At 33.1% G+C, this 20,837-nt stretch overlaps 1 protein-coding gene across 2 annotated transcripts; it reads left to right on the top strand.

Annotated features, from left to right (window-relative positions):
• The first annotated feature begins 1,613 nt into the window (after nt 1-1,613).
• Nucleotides 1,614-8,107, top strand: LOC133328190 (uncharacterized). Of its 2 annotated transcripts, XM_061536744.1 has the most exons (4): nt 1,614-1,661; nt 2,201-2,361; nt 7,760-7,795; nt 7,889-8,107. In XM_061536744.1, exons 1-4 carry the CDS (start codon nt 1,632-1,634, stop codon nt 8,091-8,093), a joined length of 432 nt encoding a protein of 143 aa, XP_061392728.1. In that variant the 5' UTR covers nt 1,614-1,631; the 3' UTR covers nt 8,094-8,107. The 2 variants fall into 2 exon arrangements, with proteins under 2 accessions (XP_061392728.1, XP_061392729.1); XM_061536745.1 differs by lacking the exon at nt 7,760-7,795.
• Nucleotides 8,108-20,837: the final 12,730 nt, after the last annotated feature.

The following is a 20,837-nucleotide window of genomic DNA, read 5'->3' as shown; positions in this document are numbered from 1 at the left end:
ATTCTAGCGTCAAGCCGCTAGACGCGAACGTCAGCCGTCGGGATTTCTCGTTGCCAATAAAGTGGCCCACACACGTCAAACATGTGCGTTCGATGGGTGTGAATCGAAGCAATGTTTGACATGTGTGGTACGGTGTTCACACCGATTTGCCGGTGCGCACACCGATCGAAAGAAATTAAAAATTTTTAATTTTTCGTTGTGCGACGCGCACATATTTGACGTCTGTGGCCTGGTGTGTGGATATTTTCTCATTTGTTGCGAAATTTCGTGGAGTGCGGATCAGCATTTGGAAGATTTTTTTGATATTTTTTACACATATTCCACTGTGTGGCAAATAAAAAAGTTTTTCCCGAAATAAAATAAAAGTATTTAATACATTTATATTAAAAAAAATATTTGTTCTTTTTTCCGTCATCACTATCGCGGTCTATCTTCACGCTTCAAAAATAAATACGAAATGAAGTTTGGTGGATCCGTTTGACGTGTATGGACTAGAAGCTTCACACCGATCGAACACACATGTTTGACGTGTGTGGCCCACTTAAGAAACATACGGTAAACGACCGTCGCTGACTCTAGACTCTCTGGTTGCGTTTAGACTCTTAGGCGTCTATTTGAGGTTTCTGTAGTCCGTTTATCGTGACCAAAGCATGCATTTTTGACGCATTTTCATGTTTTTACTATCTTTCGTTCTCTTTTTGGACAAATCTTGTACATGATAGTAAAGTGGGAAACACATAAGAGGACTTCAGGCTTGGCCTGTTAAGTTGGCTTATTTTATTGTAAGAGAATAAAGGAGAACGGCATGGAAAATCAACTTTGACTCTGATATTCCTTTATAAATTGGCATTTCACACAAAGTCAAATTAACAGACCAGGACTGAATCCTCGTATGTATTCCCCCTTAATAATTTACATTTCAATTTTTTTTACTAGCTTTACTATCAAAAGTACGTGAACGGAGCAATTGATTGCATGATAAATAACAACAGTCAAGGTAGATATAAGGTAGCCGCATCGGCGAATTTCTACAACAAACATCAGTTGTTGTATTTTGATATATCAAAAATATTTTGCCAAAACAAACAGATTCATAAGTTTTTTTTTACACAAATTCTTGTAGAAAATGTTAATAAAAGTAATGCCAAACAAGCTCTTCAAAACTCGGTTCTACATTACAACAACATTTTTGACATTTATTTGCATCATCAGCTGGGCTGATGCGGCTACCTTATTAAATATACCTTGACAACAGTTTTATTTTGTAATTAATTAAAAAATACACTCTACACTTTTGATATCCCTTAACTGCTGATTTATTTGCTTTATATCTATAAAAGGAAAACGCTTATTTGTTCTCTCTCTCTTCAAACTTCAATGTTTTCTTTAGCACATTACATTACGCAGAGCACTTTAGTTTTTCTTCTTTTTATTCAAGATTAGATATTACAAAAAGAATAATTACTTAACACAAAAAAAAACTGTTGGTTAAGTTAACGAAACGAATTAAAACAATTCATAATCATATGTTGTCATTTTTTCTTATTTTTCTCTCGTTGACAAATATAAAAAATATCGGACCCTTATAAAATTAAAAAAAAAACAATTACCAAACAAATCGAAACTAGTTTATGACCAAGTCCAATTTTTGGACAAGCGAGGTAGAGTTATGCATTTACATTTGAAAATTTTTTATTATGAGCTTTAGAGTTTTTGTTATACAATCAATATATTTTTCTAATTTCTAAAAAAAACTTTGAAAACACCTACAAGCAAACACCTTCTAAACCTGACCTGATTTTCTTTAGAAAGACCTTTCAACACCAGAACAAGAAAAACAATAAATTAACAGAAACCACAATTTTTTAAGTACCATTTTTTAACTGTCTATCTATATCACGCTCTCTTTCGCTGTCTCCCTCTCTCTCTCTCTCTTTACCAGTATATCTCTACGTATGCCTATCAGAATACAGTATTTAAAATATTTCCGTTTCCTATTTTAAACCATTTTTGACTATGAAAATAAAAAAAAAAAAAATTACGGCCAAATTCATGTTGTCTTTGTGTTATTACTGTTATTATTTCCACAAAATGAAAATTCTATGTTTATATATTAATGTGCATGTCCTCCATACATACATATATACTAATTGGAAATTATTATATATATATTTTTTTAAAAAAATCTAATGATATACAGGCTCTCCAAGGTTCTGTTAAGCTGGAAGGCGATGTTATCACTGCAAATGGTTCCATACTGAGCGGTTACGAAGGTCATGATGGACAATCGTTCAGTGGTTCCAATATATCATCAATGTGTTCATGTCGTTGTGCATGTTTTAGTGCAAAACGGCATAAAAGGTAAGTTTTGAAATAGAGACCCGCGAAATTTCTATTCTCATTTTTTTATTATTATTTAATTCTATCCAACTATTCAATTTTGAACTTAAGGGGAAAACTTCATGATTGGCATGTTAAGTTGGCATATTTTATTGTAAAAGAATAAAGGAGAACGGCGTCCAAATTCTAGTTTGACTCTGATATTCCTTTATAAATTGACATTTCATACAATGCTAACTTAACAGGTCAGGCCTAAATCATCGTATGTGTTTCCCCTTTATTCCAAAACAAACAAGAACCCTACATACCTGCACCTTTATTACAGTACGTTTACATTGTAACGGATTTCGTTAACCCAGTGGGTTTGAATTGCCAACTCCATTGTATATATGTCAAATAAATCTTCAATCTTAACCCGGTAAAAGTTCTAATGTAAATGCCGTTTTATGCATTTTACAAAGATACGACATTCCTTTGAGGTGTAACGAAGCAAATTGACTAAATAATAAATAAATTTATTAAAACGGGGTAAAATCTTTTTTCTAGACACCACTTTCGAATTAATTGGAGTTGAACACAGGCACAATATATAGGTATTCCATTTAGCACAGCTGATGACTCGATTAACTGTCAAAGTGCGTAATTTCTACTTGAATTCGATGTGCAATATTGTCAATCATGTGAAATATTATATGAAAAAAATTGACAGATTTGTGCCATGGTTGAACCCATGATGCAATAATAAGGTGATGTATCAAAACAAAAACCTTTGTTTTTGTCTCGATTATCTGTCAATTTTTTCCTTATAATATTTCACATGGTTGGCAACACTGCACATCGAATTCAAGTAGAAATTACGCACTTTGACAGTTAATCGAGACATCAGCTGCTCTAAATGGGCTACCTATTTATTGTGCCATGGTTGAACCCATGGCTTATAAATAAGGTCACCAAGGGAGACCATCTGATTATCGATACCTCTCAAGTTTGCTGTCAAAATGCATTAATGTGAATTGACTTCCATTATGAAAACGTAAACAAAGTCGAAATTTTTGACATTAGACTTGAGAACAATTGACAACAATTGAGAGAATTTATCGAAAATAAATTAATTTTGACAGCATGAAAAAATTTTTAAAATTTTCAAACTTTTTCAGTAAAATTGAAAATGATGAATGAAAAGTAAACAAAATTCTAGTTTTTATATATGCTGAAGGATGTAAATTTTGTTGTCTACATGATGCAATATGCATTTCTTTCCCCTTTATTCTAATTAGCGTACAAAACGAGAGACAAAAGTGGGGAAACCCAAACAAAAATTCTCCAATTTTTTAAATGTGTCATTTGAGGTGAGAAAATTTAAAAATGTATTGAAAGCAACAATATTTTCAGGAAAAATGGAAAACTTGAATTAAAAGTAAAGAGATAGGGGTTGATATTATAGTCAGGAGAAAGAGAATTATTTTTTCTATTTAGATCCATATGTGATTCACGCAAATATGTTACAATTTTGGTGTAAAACAAGAAACAACAAGTTTGAAATAAAAAACTCTGATGACATGAATTAAGAATAGTGTTGTATGAACGGGTTAATTCATGTACGTAATTCTGAGAGCGAACTACGTTGTTCGAATGCCCGTCAGAACATGGCATGAGAGACACAACTAGGGATAAGTAAATCGACTTTTGGTTAATCGACTTTTTGTATTGAGGAAATCGCCAAGCCGTCTTTTCAAGATCGACTTTCTTCATAACTACTTGGTTTATTGTCATAAAGCCAAAATTTCCAAAAATTACATATTCCAAAACTTTATTCCCTCTGATGACAAGAATTCATATAAAAAAATAAAAAATTTGGTCGATTTTGCATTGGTTGGTAAATGTCAAAAATCGAAAAAACGAGTTTTTAGTCAGAGACAAATTTCTGGCAGACATTCTTCACGTTGTTATCAATCCGTGGCCAATAGGAATTGAAATGGGTGTACCATCCTAAACGTAATTGAATCAAAACTACTCTGATTTGTCTAGGCCGATGACGTTATTCAGCGAGGGTGAGTTTCGAAGACGGCATTCACTTTATATTCATTTAGAACGTTGACAGCTGAATCGGTGCTATTCAAACTTACCCATAGCCATTTTGATCAAGAGGATCCCTATTATAAAACGTTGAATCTCTCCCTAGATCATGCGAAAGCATATTGACTTGCTGACATTTTGGAAGGATCTTCGTCTCCTCGTGTAAATGGTCAACTGCATATTGATTTATAAGAGGTTATAAAGCGGCCTGCGATTTGAGGAACTTCTTCATATTTCTCAGCCTAGCGCAAATAACGGTGGCTTGCGCGTAGATTTGAAAGGGCTTTTGAACGTTACACCCAATATTTTTGGGCCTTTCTCTCCTGATGTGATGCATCGACAACATTTTATTATGAATGAACATCGATGAACAGAGAGGACCATATTCCTCTGACTCCGGCCTTTTGTTTTAAGCGAACTCAGCAAGGTCTTCTGGTCAGCACCCGAAGTACTGCCCGCCAGTGAATTGGGTATGGTTAGCGCGGCCGATTTAAATATGATATCGAATATGACCTCGAGAATTTTGACGGATAATTTCACAATCATCTGCATACGCTACCACCTCAATACCATCTTCACTCTACGGAGTTTGGACTTTTTATATCGGACACACACCTGCGGTTAGCTTCCACACATATAATTGATTATACACTGTTTCAAACATCACCGATTGGAAGTATTCTCGATGGCTGCAAAGGCTTTTGATGTGTCAATCAACATTGTTCTATCGACTTATGTTCCGCGTCTAATCTGCTGAACTCCAACATGAGTTACCTAACCCTGGGATCTGCTGGATAATATCGTTGGAGCTCATTTGCTAGATCAACTGATTTTGCTAGGAATTTAGTCTCATCTTGGTTATTCAACCAGTAGGAATAAATCTAAATCTAGCGGCTACAATGATGTTCCCGAACTCTCCCGTTGTTCTTGGACGATCTCTTTCGTTCTGAGGTTTTCGACAGACTGTGGATTAAATAACTTTCGCATATGTTCCGCGACTAATCTGCTGGATTAAATCGATGGAACTCATCACACTCATTTCCTTGATCAAATGCAATTGCTGGGAAATTTGGTCTAATCTCCGATATACAACCAGAAGCAATAAATCTAGCGCTTGCAGCTGCAATGATGTACTGAAATTTCCTTTTTGCTAGGAATAATGGAATCAGAAGGAATGCTCGTCTCAAAATTACAGAGTTATAGTCTAAACACAACCATAGAGTCAGCGACGGTCGTTTACCGTGTGTTTCTTATTGGCAACGGGAAATCCTGACGGCTGACGTTCGCGGCATGAGAGTCTAAACGCAACCATAGAGTCTAGAGTCAGCGACAGTCGTTTGCCGTGTGTTTATATTGGCAACGGGAAATCGCGACGGCTGACGTTCGCGTCTAGCGGCATGACCAAGGTAGATATACAAGGTAGCCGCATCGGCGAATTTCTACAACAAACATCGGTTGTTGTATTTTGATATGTCAAAAATATTTTGCCAAAACAAACAGATTGACAAGATTTTTTTACACAAATTCTTGTAAAAAATGTTAATAAAAGTATTGCCAAAAAAGCTCTTCGAAATTCGGAGATTTTCATTTATAATTTTGTTTTTTAATTTTTTTGGTTCAACATTACAACAACATTTTTGACATTTATTTGTCCAACAGCTGGGCCGATGCGGCTACCTTATTAAATATACCTTGGGCATGACGCTAGAATAGATTTTATTCATTTTTGCTCAGCGTCATACTCAAAATTTCTCTCTTGCTCTCAATTGAGTTGCCATACTTTAGGTAAAAATCAACAGTGCTACCAAATTTCAATGAGAATTTATATCAAACCATATGGCAGTGCTGTTGAAAAAACAAATATTTTCAATGATTGTGGATGTTTTTTAACGAATTAATAATAAAATGGAAGAAAAATATTTGTTTTCGATAATTTTATCCAAGTTCCTTGACATTATTGTTTATTAAATAATAAATTGATTTTGTTTTGCACAACGTAAAATTTTCTGTCAGAAAATGAAAACAAATAATTGACATTTTGTGCCTCTAAGAGTCTAAACGCAATCATAGAGTCTAGAGTCAGCGACAGTCGTTTGCCGTGTGTTTCTTATAGGCAACGGGAAATCGCGACGGCTGACGTTCGCGTCTAGCGGCATGACGCTAGAATAGATTTTATTCATTTTTGCTCAGCGTCATACTCAAAATTTCTCTCTTGCTCTCAATTGAGTTGCCATATTTTAGGTAAAAATCAACAGTGCTACCAAATTTCAATGAGAATTTATATCAAAACATATGGCAGTACTGTTAAAAAAACAAATATTTTCAAAGATTGTGGATGTTTTTTATTGAATTATTAATAAAATGGAAGAAAAATATTTTTTTCAATAATTTAATCCAAATTCCTTGACATTATTGTTTATTAAATAATAAATTGATTTTGGTTTGCACAACGTAAAATTTTCTGTCAGAAAAAGAAAAGAAATAATTGACATTTTGTGCCGCTAACGCTAACTCTTTCGTTTGGTTTTCACGCCGGCGAAAAAGTATGACGCTGACTCGTGACTCTCTGGTTGCGTTTAGACTCTAACGCTAACTCTTTCGTTTGGTTTTCACGCCGGCGAAAAAGTATGACGCTGACTCGTGACTCTCTGGTTGCGTTTAGACTCTGACGCTAGAATAGATTTTATTTTTGCTCAGCATTATACTCAAATTTTCTCTCTTGCTCTCAAGTGAGTTGCCATATTTTAGGTACAAACCAGTAGTGCTACCAACATTTCGATTGAAATTTATATCAAAACAGATGGCAGTGCTGTTAAAAAAGAAACAAATATTTTGAAAGATTGTGAAAGTTTTTTTTAAGGAATTAATAATAAAATGGAAGAAAAATTGATCGAGGAAATACGACATTTTGTATAACTTGGAATCTCCTGAATAAATTGAAAATGAAAACAAATAACTGGCATTTTGTCCCGCTAACTCTTTCGTTAAGTTTTCACGCCGGAGAAAAAGTACTGTCTCTGGTTGTGTTTAGATTATTATTCCTTTTAGGGAGAGTTTATGAAATTTGTATGTATAAGTAAACAAATATCAGCTGATTATTCGATTTTGAAGGATTAGTTTCAACAGGCTTTAAAATAAATTGATGGTATATCGGCTTATTTTCGAGAAAAATTTACATTATTATTAGTTTTAAGTTTGTATTTTATTATATTATATTTTTCTTGAAAGTCTCTTGAATTCTCTTATACCCAATAATTATTTTTTATATATATATTAATTTTTAATTAATCTTATTAATTATTTTTCCTCTTTAATTTTTTCCACCATTAATTTGACAACCTAGTCGACAGTCTTCTTTAAATTCCTTACAAGACAATACGTAAGTTTTGTTTAAATTCTCTTTTTTTAAAATCCATTTTTGAAAATTTCAACTCCAGCTAATTAATATTTTTTCCTTTTCTAATTAATTTAGACATCAAATGAAAGGTCGACGCTCTCCATCATCCCATATGCGACACCTATTACCCGAAGTTGTTCCAATGCAAGATTTAGGCTATGATTCGCATAGCCTCAATCATCCACTAGATGGCGTTGATGTCGTCGATACGAGTACGTGTTCTCAGCCGCAATTACTTAAGCGAAATGTATCATTATTATCGTTTCAATATAATATTTAAGTTACACATATACAAACAAAGAACTATTTTTTTTAAACTAATTAGCTATAAGTTTTGCTAATTTTCATTTTATTAATTAATTATTTGTAGTGTGTTTAATATTTTTTTTAAATAAGTTATATTTTTATATTTTACTTTATTAATAATTAATTTTGTCACATCCTCAACTAAAAAAGGTTTAATCATAGCTATTTATTAAAACAAAAAAAAAAAAAAAGAAATCCAAATGAAACTGTATACAAGGGAACAAAAACCAAAAAAAAAAGTGAAAAACATTCGAATACTTAATACATAATTGCAAAATTACTTTATTTTATTTTCTATAGGTAAAAAAATTTAAAAAAATAAAACAAAGCAACTGAAAACTAAACACAAAAAAAAATAACAAATTTATGCTGAATGTTAAATTGCTTATTTTTTTTTTTTTCTTAATAGTCTTACAAAATCTAAAGCAATGTTGAATTTAATATGCTATAGTTTTTTTTTTAATTATTATACTGTTTTTGGTGTATTTCGGTTATTGTCAAACAAAACATAAATTTAACCACTGCCATTTCCCTATGATGTGAACAAAAACAAATATCCCCAAATACACAGTTTTTATTCTAATATGGCAATATGTAAGGACATAGACAAATTAAAGGAAAAAAGACAAAAAACATACACACATATAATTATTTTATTGTAACAATGTCTATTACACGATGCTATTGAAAGAATTTGGTTTTATTTATATTATGTTATGTTTTTTCTTAAATGTGATATTGATCCAATTGAAGTTTATTTAAGAGAGAATACTAGATTTCCGACATGTTTTTACTTGCTTAGCTGGCTTGTTACAGAACGGTTGTTCCATAAGCCGAGCTTAAAAAGATTTCCAAGCGCGTCGGTCTTGTGCGCATATCTTCTAATTTTAAAGACCACGTTCAAAGAGGTTGTTTTCTACTTTGTCTTTCCATTATGTTCATGGTCTTCCCCTTCTACTGGAACCTTCAGTAGGCTCGCTTTTATATGCCTTTTGAGCTGGGACATTCTCATTCATTCGTACAACATGGCCTAGCCACCGTAGTCGCTGCATCTCAATACGATGTCCGTGTACAAATTGTAAAGTTCGTGGTTCATTCGACGCCGATATTCACCGTCGGCGCAGATCGGCCCATAAATCTTTCGGAGAATTTTTCTCTCAAACATCCCAAGAGCTGCCTCATTTGCTTGCGCAAGTACCCATGCTTCAGATCCATATAACAGTACGGGTAGTATCAGCGTCTTGTAGAGTGTGAGTTTGGTCTGGCGGGAGGTGGCCTTGTTTCTAAACTGCTTACTTAGACCATAGTAGCAGCTGTTGGCAATCATAATCCTTATCCGAATTTCAAAATTCGTTCGTTTTATTTATGACAGTACCAAGGTATATAAAATCTTTAACTACCTCTTAGCTGTAGTTCTCAAGTTCCACAGTTAGTCCGAGTCTACTGGACGTCTTGCTCGTTGATACCATCAGCTTGGTCTTCTCTCCATTTACTACCACAACCACTTGGGCAGACTCTTTCTCAATTTGTTCAAAGTTCGCTGTTACCGCTCGCATTGTTCGACCCATTATATCGATGTCATCGGCGTAGGCGAGTAACATGTGTTGTCTTTTGTACAGAGTGTCATTTCTGTTCACCTTTCCGTCTCGTATGACCTTTTTCAGATTAAAAAGATCACACGACAAACTGCCACCTGGTCTGAATCCTCGTTCGGTATTGAAGGGCTGCGATAGGTCCTTTCCGACTTTAACTGCTGACCTTGTGGCACTTAAAGTTATCCTGCATAGCCGTATTAATTTTGCAGGAATGCCGAAAGTAGACATGGCATTAAACACCTCTGAACGGATAGGGCTGTCAAATGCGGCTTTATAGTCGACGAATAGGTGGTATGTGTAGATGTGTTTTTCGTGGGTCTTTTCTAGGATTTGGCACAAAGTGAAAATCTGGTCAATGGTGGATTTGCCAGGTGTGAAGCCGCATTGGTATGGTCCAATGGCAAGAAGGGTAATTCCTCTATAGTTGGCACATATCGTCTTGTCTACTTTTTTAAGCACGGGCATGCATTCCACTGCCAAATTTACTAACCAGCTGGTGCATGCTCCTGACAAGCATCTGACCACCAGTCTTAAATAGTTCGGCTGGTAACCCATCGGCTCCTGCTGCTTAGTTGTTCTTGAGCCGATTAATTGAGATGACATGTTTTTGCAGGCTTTAATATATATAGGTCATAGCACTCGACTTTTATTCTTCCACCGATTAATGTATCACGAGACCTGGGGCCAAATCACCGCAGTCGAAATAGAGTACTTCGGTATCGTAATGTAGTTTACGTAGATCATTGCAGTCGTTATCGAATTGTTTCTACTCAAAGTTGTACATAGGTAGTATGTTATCGATGTATGTATATATGGTCTGTTCCAATTCTTTTTTTGTAGTAAATCTAGTAAAAAGGAATAATGTCAAAATCACTCTCCGAACGGAAATCTAGTAAATATTTAAAAATTGGCATTACTTCAAAATCAACACAACAGCCAATCAGAAGTAAGCATTTCTGTTTACCATTTTTACTCGGCCAAATTTCTCATGTAAAAAATTTACAAAGAGAACGCCATTTTGTTTTGTGTTCTCTTAAATTGGTTTGAAAATTTTACTAGTTTTGCGGGTTTAGAGTAAAAAGTTGCAAAACCGCTAAAATTAGTAGAATCTTTCAGGTTCTGGAACGGAACTACTATTAGTTAAAAGCACTCACTTCATAATAGAATGTGTAATATATTTGCACACAATAAATGACATATTTTGATCACAAAAACTTATTTTGACATTCTCCTTCGCTTCCAATTTCTTATTGCCATATGTTTACAGCAATCGAAAAAAATAGTACACAAAATAAATTACGATCGAACGCGGAGATCCAAAAATTTATAACGATCGAAATGTTATTCTATACGAAACAGAACACGATGACGAATTCGGTGATTTGGACCCTGGGTCGACCAAGAAATATCTGGCGACGAATAATTAATTACCCAAGAACTAAAAGCGTTTTTACCTATAACACCTAATCATGATTAAAGACTGAATCAGGGCTTATTTTCTTAATCAGGCTGAATTTACCATGATTTATCATACAAATTTAAATCATTGTGCGGCAGGTTTTATTTTAAATCATGATCGAAATCATGATACTACTGAGATACAACGCGGGTTTTGTACGAAAAAATACAACTCTCTCACAAAGTACCAAAATTTGCAACTGTTTTTACATGCCGTTTATTTTAAATTTAACGGTTGACAAATGCAAAAATGAAGGATCAAAGAAAACTAAAAATTATTTATAGAATTTTTGTGTTTTTAGTTTTTTTTTACTTTTGCATCAAAGTATTGCAAAAACATTTCCATTGTGGTAATTCTTCTATTCATTTTTCAAATTGCAAACAAATATTTTTGGCGCAAAATAATAATTTTGTATGTATACTAACAAACATCAGCTGATCGGCATTTAGATCATGATTAATGATATGTATAAACAATTAGGGTGTATTTCTGGATTTCGTTAATCGAGTCGATTTAAAATATTATATGTAAATGTACTTTAAATCATCGTGCGGCAGGGTTTATTTTAAATCATGATCGATATCTGATACTACTGAGATGCAACGCGGTTTTTGTACGAAGAAATACAACACTCTCACAAAATACCAAAATGAAAGATCAATGGAAAATAAAAATTATTTACAGAATATTTGTGTTTTAGGTGTTTTCCTTTTACTTTCCAAACGATCACAGCATTGCAAAAGTGTTGTAATCTTCTTTTCATTATCGAATTGCAAACAAATATTTTTGGCGCAAATTAATAATTTTGTATGTATACTAACAAAAATAAGCTGATCGGTATTTTGATCATGATTAAATGCATGTGTAAACCATTAGGGTGTATTTCTGGATTTCGTTAATCGAGTCGATTTAAAATCGTATATGTAAATGTACTTTAAGACAAAATAACCATACATGGGAAGATGGTGATGCTTTGGAAGCCGGGAAAAATGATAAGTGTGATTTAATTACTTTCAAATCCACAAATTCTTGTAGCATCGTGGTTTGACATAGACTTTCAGTATCTAAATAAATAGTCTACCCATTTCATTGATCTGTAAAATTAAAAAAAAATAATAATAATTCGTTTCAGTATACAAGTTAAATAATATTATTAGTTATTCTTACCATCGCTCCAACATAAGGAATAGTATATATTAAATTTGCCATTCCGTTTGCAACATCTCGAAATAACTATTAAAGACCTCATAAAGTATATATGGGAAATTATAAAATTCTTTGAAAATTCCTTAAAAAAAATTGATTTTTTTGCGAGCACATTCATGATTTTTGGTACATAGCTTAAGGAAAATATGCTGATTCGAAATCTGTTCACGTTCACAAATTCGGATGCTGCGCACAAAAGTTATAGCCGTTTTAAATCTTGTATTTCAAATATAAATTAAATGAATTCCTATTTGTGGTAATTCGCGAATTTCTTCACTTTAAAAATGAACAAATATCTAGAAGTTACAGTATATGAAAATGATCAAAATTAAAAAGCATACAGTTCGCGTATTCGTTGAAATCAGTTCATCAGTTCCAATAATTATGAATTTTTCGAAGTTTCATTTAGTGGCCAAAGTGTGCCGTTCGATGCACTTTACTATGCGAAAACCCTAAAAATGGCTAAAAATAACGCAACGTCCATACGATTTTTATGCGCATCCGATTTCAGTAATCTCCAATGAAAATACACAAAAGTACACCTATTTTAAAAGAATTGGTTAAGAACCGCCACAATCAATTTTGGATAAAATACGCATATTATTCGCGTATCGATATATTTTTCACCTATTTTCATACAGATTTGCGAATATGATAATACAAACATGAATATATGTAAAAGCAATTCGAAGAAAATCGCGATTATATACGCGAAATTTTAAAAGTAAGTTTTTGCAGTTTTTCCCACATTCGAGGTACAGTAGATAGCATATAAGAAAAAATCGCATATAAGAAAGATTATCAAAAACATCGAGGCTTTTTACATCTCCCCAGTATAAATATTGCTTCATATTAGAAAAACGCGAATAAGAAAAGCACAGATATAAGAAATATTTGTCAAACACCAAAGCTGACAAAGGTATTTGAAAACGTTTCATATAAGAAAATATGCAAAATTATTGGCCAATTTATTAACCATTGAACATGTTTTTATTTCACCAGCGTGATAACTCCCTAGTCCAAAGAAAAATAAAATATATTTTAATTCTATTTAAAATAATATTATTAATATACACCGATTTGTTGTAGGATGTGTTGACAATTTTAACTTCATAATGTCTCTGTCATAGAAGTCCTTCTCTCTATTTGCAAAAATCTGTAGAAACAACTTTCTTATATCCGATAATTCAATATAAGAAAAAAACGCATATAAGAAAGAAAGAAAGATCTGGCTTTTTTTGAGTTTCTTATATCCGATAACTACTGTACCTATATCCGCCGTTTTATTGGGCGGAATTGAACATGGCTCCGACACGGAAAAAAACTAAATCACACTGGCTTCCACGGCATTTAAATGGACTTTCTTAAATTTAGACTCAAAAAATATATAATATTTAGACTCAATAAAAATATAGGAACCAAATTTTCGTCTTTGGAACCCAATTGCAAATAACCTTCGGTGAGCACATTCATGAGATATACACTAAACGATCCAATCAATCCAATTACAATCCTATAATCAGTTTAGTCCATTATCAGGATGCGCGTCCTGTTTATAAGACAAATTAAAAAAACACTGAAAATTCGGCTTCAAAATGCCAGCATCCGCTTTGGCTGGATGCAGTGATTATTTAGAAAAATCATACATTAGAACCATATTGTCTATGGAATATTCTTCAACTTAGTCACTGATCACATGTGCGTGCGTTGTGTAGTTTAGCCATCAAATAAAAAAAAACTCGTTGGCTTCAAACCTTTTTTACCCATTTTTCTACATTACCACGATCACAGCTTCCACCCAACTTATTATTTATTACCAATATTTTAAGATTTTGACAAGAACACTTCATTTTATAGAAATGAATTTAAATTATATGCAATATGTTTATATTTCGCGAGTTATAAGCTTGCAAACCTCAGTTTCAAGGAATTTAAAAGATTTTTTTAATTTCCCATATATATATTTTGACCCATATTATTATATATATATATACATTATTGACCCAAGTTTAGGAGTAGACCCCATACAACTGCACCCCTTAATGTTCCGTATTTTAGGGTGGTTGTGAACATTTTCTTAGACGCATTGGTTTCAATTTGGTGTTTTGACTTCCATGTTTATAGCAAACCTTTCTAACTAAACTTATTAGACCTGAACAATAAAAATTATTTTAGTATTTTCGGACTGTTGCACACGTTTTTCTTCCGAATCGGCTGTAATGGGTTTTCCGGTTCTTAATCAGCCTTATTCTGGATATCTGCTAGGGAGAGAAATCGCTTGTGAAAAATGTTTCGCTTGCTCATTCTCGCCTTATTCTGTATGTTGTTTTTTGAATTGCTCTTGGACCTTAGGGCTAGATTCTAGTTTATGAAATAAATTGAAATTGAATAGAGAGAAAAAAGTCCGAGGTGCGAATTCGAATTTTCGAAAATGGTGATTGAAAAAAGATTCGTGAATAAGGCTGATTATTACTATATATGATACAGCCTTATTCTCAATATTCGCTAGGGAGAAATAGCACTAGTGAAAACAATTCTGATAGTCTAAACACATTTTTAGATATTAAATAACCTTAAGATCTGAACTTTCTGGATCAAATGTTCGAATATGATATTTGGTATATTATAATGGCATAACAATACAAGGTAGTTTCATTTGAGAAATTGATAATGGCAACCCTTCTTAATTTGGAATTCATATATCAATTTCAAATAAAATGAAAAATAAATTCCATAAAATCTTGTGCATGGCGATTGACAAATTTTCAACAAATTAAAAAAAAACTTTTTCTAAAGCCCCACATTATTCTCAAGATTTAACTAAGAATGTTGCAATTTATATTTATAGGTAGGGAACTTAAAAATATTAATAAATATAAATGATCCAAAAATGTTTGCCATTGGACACATGATTTACTTATAGTACGTTTACATTGTACCGGATTTCGTTATTCATATATCATATTTCAAATAAAATCATATATCATTTCAAATTTCAAAGGAAGGTATTTTCGTTTAAATTTTGAAAGCTGAATGTTGTCAAAAGCAAATTTATGAAAAAATTTTAAAAATATGACTGCATGAGGCTACCTTGTATAGTTATGTCATGGTATATTATATAACTTTGTTGGGAAATATACAACTTTTCGTAAAATTCCAAATTTATGTGCTAAGGATATGTGAGTAGAGATAAGGCGGGACGATGTTTCAGAATGATGTACTATATATATATATTTCTGTGAGGTTGTTTTCAAGCGGGCTGTCGACGTCCTAAAATTTCTATCCATGTCTTAAAACATTGAGTGAATATGCTTTCCAAAAATATATTTTTTGGCTTAACTCTAATTTAGTAAAAACGATCAGATTTTTCTGAAATTTTTTCCAGAGGTTGGTATTTTTACCCTAATTATGGGGATATATTTTTTTCTTGGGGGACGTACCCGGTTGCCCGGTTATTTGACCCGGAAGTTCGGGTGCGGGTACCCGGTTATATCTGGTTCTACGGATCCGGTATGAGTATCATATGGGTTATAAAAATACCTTTTCATTAAGTGGTAATATGATGGGGTTATCTCAAACCATTTTGGAGATATTGTAAAAAAACTGGGTTTTGGTCCCCGATTTTTTTGAAAAAGTCGAACTTGGGTCCATTACAGTCCCTCTCCAACCCAGACTCAAATGATAGATCACAATTTGCCCTTTCCAAAATGGTGCGATATGTGGCTGTATCTGTTGTGGACCAAAGGTATTACCACTCAATAGAAAGGTATTTTTATAACCTTTAAAATTATACCCTTATTATATTAACAGGATCCGTATAACCGGATATAACCGGGTACCCGAACTTCCGGGACCGGGTACGTCCCCCAAGAAAAAAATATATCCCCATAATTAGGGTAAAAATACCAACCTCTGGAAAAAATTTCAGAAAAATCTGATCGTTTTTACTAAACCGGAGTTGTTCCATTTTTTTAATTGTAAAGTTAATAAATAAATGACCCAAACATTTCCCAGCTGCACCATTTAATAATATTCAGAAATTGTGTTAATAAAGTTTTCTTTATTTTATTTATGCCAAAAAAAATGCCAAATTTTTATTCATACAACCTTTCTAAAAAAAAAAAACAAAACAAAAAACATCATGATGCATAGTGTAATACAAATAGATGAGCTTTGCACAATACTTCCATTATTAAGTAGATAACCAGCATTTATATTACAAAAAAAAAAAAATACTTGAAAACCAAACTTCTTCCTACCTACATAAGAAAAAAAAACAAAGAAACACACAAAACAATTCCAAACATACAAGGAAAAACTTTTAAATGAATTTCGTTACTATAAAATCTTCCCGAAAATACAAAACAAAAAACGTCGAATCGAGTGTACTAATGTAGAACAGCCATATCTTTATTAAAATAAAACAACCAACATTATTAACAAAAAAGACAATTATTTTAATTAACCAAAAAATAAGAAAAAACTAAAGAAAACACAACTGAATGTGTAAGACGAACTTCCGTTAAAAAAACTCGCAACAAACGAACAAATATTTATTTTACTTTTTTTCAATTAATAATATTTATTAATATTTTGTTATTATTGATTAAAAGCCAAAACCAAAAAAAGAAAAAAATGAAACTGATATGTAAATATATAAAAAATAAAATGCTTTTTTTCTTCTTCTTCGTATTGTAGTTATTATCAAACAAACAAACAAAAAAAAAGAAACAAATTTTCAAATTATAATTAGTTTAAGCCAACGGTACAGAACAGAATAAAATGAAAGAAGAAAAAAAAACGAAGAAATATTCCAAACCAGCCAGCAAATAAATTATTTATTTTAATTATAAATAAATGGATTGAAATTTGTTATTAAACAAATTAATTTTAATTTTTAACATCACTCAATGGATTTGCAATTTGTTTACATGTACTTATTTTAATTCGTTTTTTTATTTAATTCTATTTAAATAAATCTCTTATTTCCCATACTCTATATATTTGAATTTATTATGGGTTTTAATAAGAAATTTCCTAATACAATTTCAATCCATTTATTACTTACATAATTAAATTAAATTGCAAACAATTTGTTTTATTTAAAACAAATACAATTTAAAAAAGCCAATAAAATACAATTTTTGGAAAGATTACAAATAATACATTTATATAGTTACGTTTTAATTATATTACAATAACAAAAAAAAAACAACTTTATTATAGATTTTTTTCAAAATAAAAAAAAAACAAAAATTAATAAAAATCATGGAAAGAAAATTTTAAAAATTTAATTAAAAAAAGAATTTAAATAAGACTTTGTAATATATTAACAATGAACTAAAAAGAAGTGAAAACACAAATAATAAAAAAATTTATATGATAAATAAAAATTAAACATTTGTTTCATTTGAATCCGATAAAAAAAAATATTCTTTAAAAACCCACTGAAAAAATATTTTTTAAAAAATCCACGTCGATGTTAAAACATAAAAAAAAATCTTTAAAAAAATCCACGACTATATTGACCGTTGAAAAAATATTTTTTAAAAAACCCACCCCTATGTTGATCCTCGAAAAAAATATTCTTTTAAAGATCCACACCTATATAAACATTTGAAAAACTATTCTTAAAAAAGTCCACACCAATTTACTTACATACTTTGCTGGCTTGTGACAGAACTTTCGTTCCATAAGCCGAGCTTTAAAAAGATTTCCAGGCGCGTCGGTCTTTTGCGCAGTTTTTCCAGTTTGAAAGATCATATTCGGCAATATCTTCATCCATTCTCACAACATGGCCTAGCCAACGTAGTCGCTGCAGCTCAAATCGTCTAACAATATCGATGTCCGAGAATAGCTGGTACACCTCATGGTTCATTTGACGGCGATATTCACCGTTAACGCAGATCGGCTCATAGATCTTTCGGAGAATTTTTCTCTCAAACACTCCAAGTGCTGCATCATCTGCTTGCGTAAGTACCCGTGCTTCAGATCCATATAATAGCACGGGTAGTATCAGCGTCTTGTAGAGTGTGAGTTTGGTCTGGCGGGAGGTGGCCTTGCTTTTGAGTTGCTTACTCAGACCATAGCAGCATCTGTTGGCCAATACTATGTGAGTTTGGTCTGGTGGGAGGTGACCTTGCTTTTGAGTTGCTTACTCAGACCATAGTAGTATCTGTTGTCCAACACTATCCTTCTCCGAATTTCAAAGATGATGTAATTAGTTTTGTTTTTGTCGGCACCGAGGTATCTAAAATCGTTTACTAACTCGAAGCTGTAGTTTTCAAGTTCCACAGTTGGTCCGCGTCTACTAGACGTCTTGCGCGTTGATATCACCAGCTTGGTCATCTCACCGTTTACTGCCAGACACACTTTGGCAGGCTCCACAATTTGTTCCAAGGTGGCTGTTCTCAATGTTCATTAACATTATGTCGATGTTATCGGCGTAGGCGAGTAACATGTGTTGTTTGGTGTACAGAGTGCCATTTCTGTCCCCCTTTGCCTCTCGTATGACCTTTTCCAGCACGATGTTAAAAAGGTTACACTACAGACCGTCACCTTGTTTGAATTCTCGTTCGGTATTAAATGGCTCCGAGAGGTCCTTTCCGACTTTAACTGCTGATCTTGTGCCAGTTAAAGTTATCCTGCATAGCCGTATTAATTTTGCAGGAATGCCAAACGCCGACATGGCTTTATACACCTCTGAACGGATAGGGCTGCCGAATCCGGCTTTATAGTCGACAAATAGATGGAATGTGTCGATGTGTTTTCGTGGGGTTTTTCCAGGATTTGGCGCAGAGTGAAAATCTGGTCGATGATGGATTTGCCAGGTCTGAAGGCGCATTGGTATGGTCCAATAATGTCATTGACCATTGGCTGCAGTAGTTTACTCAGCACGCTGGATAGCAATTTATATGCAATGGGAAGAAGGCTAATTTCTCTATAGTTGGCACATATCGTCTTGTCTCCCTTTTTGTGCACGGGACATAGGATGCTTAGGTTCCAATCATTGTGCATGCATTCCTATAGCCAAATTGTACTAATCAGCTGGTGCATGCTCCTTACCAGCATCTGACCATCAATCTTGAATAGTTCGGCTTGTAACCCATATTCACCTGCTGCTATATTATTCTTCAGCAGATTGATTGCTATTCTGACTTCATCTTGGCTAGGTGGTATACACTCTATACCGTCATCTATTATTGGTTCTTGGGTATCCTCTTCACCGCTACTATTTGATACCAGAAGTTTTTAAAAATGCTCCTTCCAGATCCTCAGCACGCTGTCTGTATCTGTCACCAGGTTTCCTTCTTCATATCTACAGGAGGATGTGCCTGCACCACCGTTGGTAGAATTTTCGGACTTCATTCTGACTCCTGTATATCTTCGATTTGCTGACGCTTACGTTTTTCTTCTTCTTTTTTCAGAAATTACGTTTCTCTTCTCTCCTTTTCTCCCGATAATTCTCCATCACGTTACGTGTTGCTACTGTCTACAGGGTTGCCCTATACGCTGCGTTTTTCACATCAGTAGCATTAACACACTCGACACTCCTGATCATACCATGGGTTTCTTGGTGATGGTTTTTGGTATACAAGTGTTGCTTTTGCTGCAGTTTGTAGGAAATGGGCAATTCTTTGCCATTGTGCTTCTATACTATTATCGCGGCAAGAAGTGCTTTCGTCATGCAGGTGGGTAAGTTGAGCGGAGTAGGCCTCTGTTACTTGTGTTTGCATCTTTTCGACGTCGAGTTTCTGTGTTACATTAGATCGCACCTTTGCTGCTACATTAGGACGGGTGCGAACCGTGGCTGCTACAAGGTAATGGTCTGAATCGATATTCGCACTCCCCGTGGTGCCACCTGGGGTAGCTATTTTCATCATCAGTGTCCACAATTGAGATGAAAGAGGGACCAAGATAAGCCTGGACTTGGCCATGTTAAAGCCAATCAGAGTCGTTGCTTGGTATCTATCTATGTTGACCCTTGAAAAAATATTCTTTAAAAAATCCACACCCATGTTGACATCTCTCTCATTAAATATATATCCTCAAAATTGCAAACACTATACACAAAACTCTTCTTTGATAACTTGCTTTATTTACACAATACTTAAAATTAAAATTTGATTTCATTCACAAATAAAGAATTACAGTTCTTTAGAGCTAAGCCGTATATTTCTGTAGGTTTCATTAGTACTATAGCATTTATGTTTGTATAAAAAAACCATTTCGGTATTTAATAATAATAAAAAATTTTTAAATTTCCACAAAATTCCGTAATGCTAAAAATGTATTTTTTTTAATAAATCATTGTGAAGAAAAATTTATTACAAATTCTTGTAAAAGAATTACTAGGAATTGGTGGAAAATATAAATTTCAAGATTTAATTAATATTTCGATTTAAAAAAATATTACTAATGAAAAATTTAATAAGAAAGTTTTAGTATTTATTCCCTG

Source organism: Musca vetustissima, unplaced genomic scaffold (assembly GCF_032173495.1).
Source record: "Musca vetustissima isolate MV318-11 ecotype Yass unplaced genomic scaffold, APGP_CSIRO_Mvet_v1 utg327, whole genome shotgun sequence".
In the NCBI taxonomy this organism is placed as follows: Eukaryota; Metazoa; Arthropoda; class Insecta; order Diptera; family Muscidae; genus Musca; species Musca vetustissima.
Note: the sequence above shows the minus strand (reverse complement) of the source record. Positions and strands in the feature narration are given on the sequence as shown.

Coding starts and splice junctions, on each gene's coding strand:
- LOC133328190 (XM_061536744.1), top strand. CDS start 1,632: ATGACCAAGTCCAATTTTTGGACAAGCGAG. Junction 1,662..2,200: donor CCAATTTTTGGACAAGCGAG/GTAGAGTTATGC, acceptor AATGATATACAG/GCTCTCCAAGGTTCTGTTAA. Junction 2,362..7,759: donor AGTGCAAAACGGCATAAAAG/GTAAGTTTTGAA, acceptor TTGACAACCTAG/TCGACAGTCTTCTTTAAATT.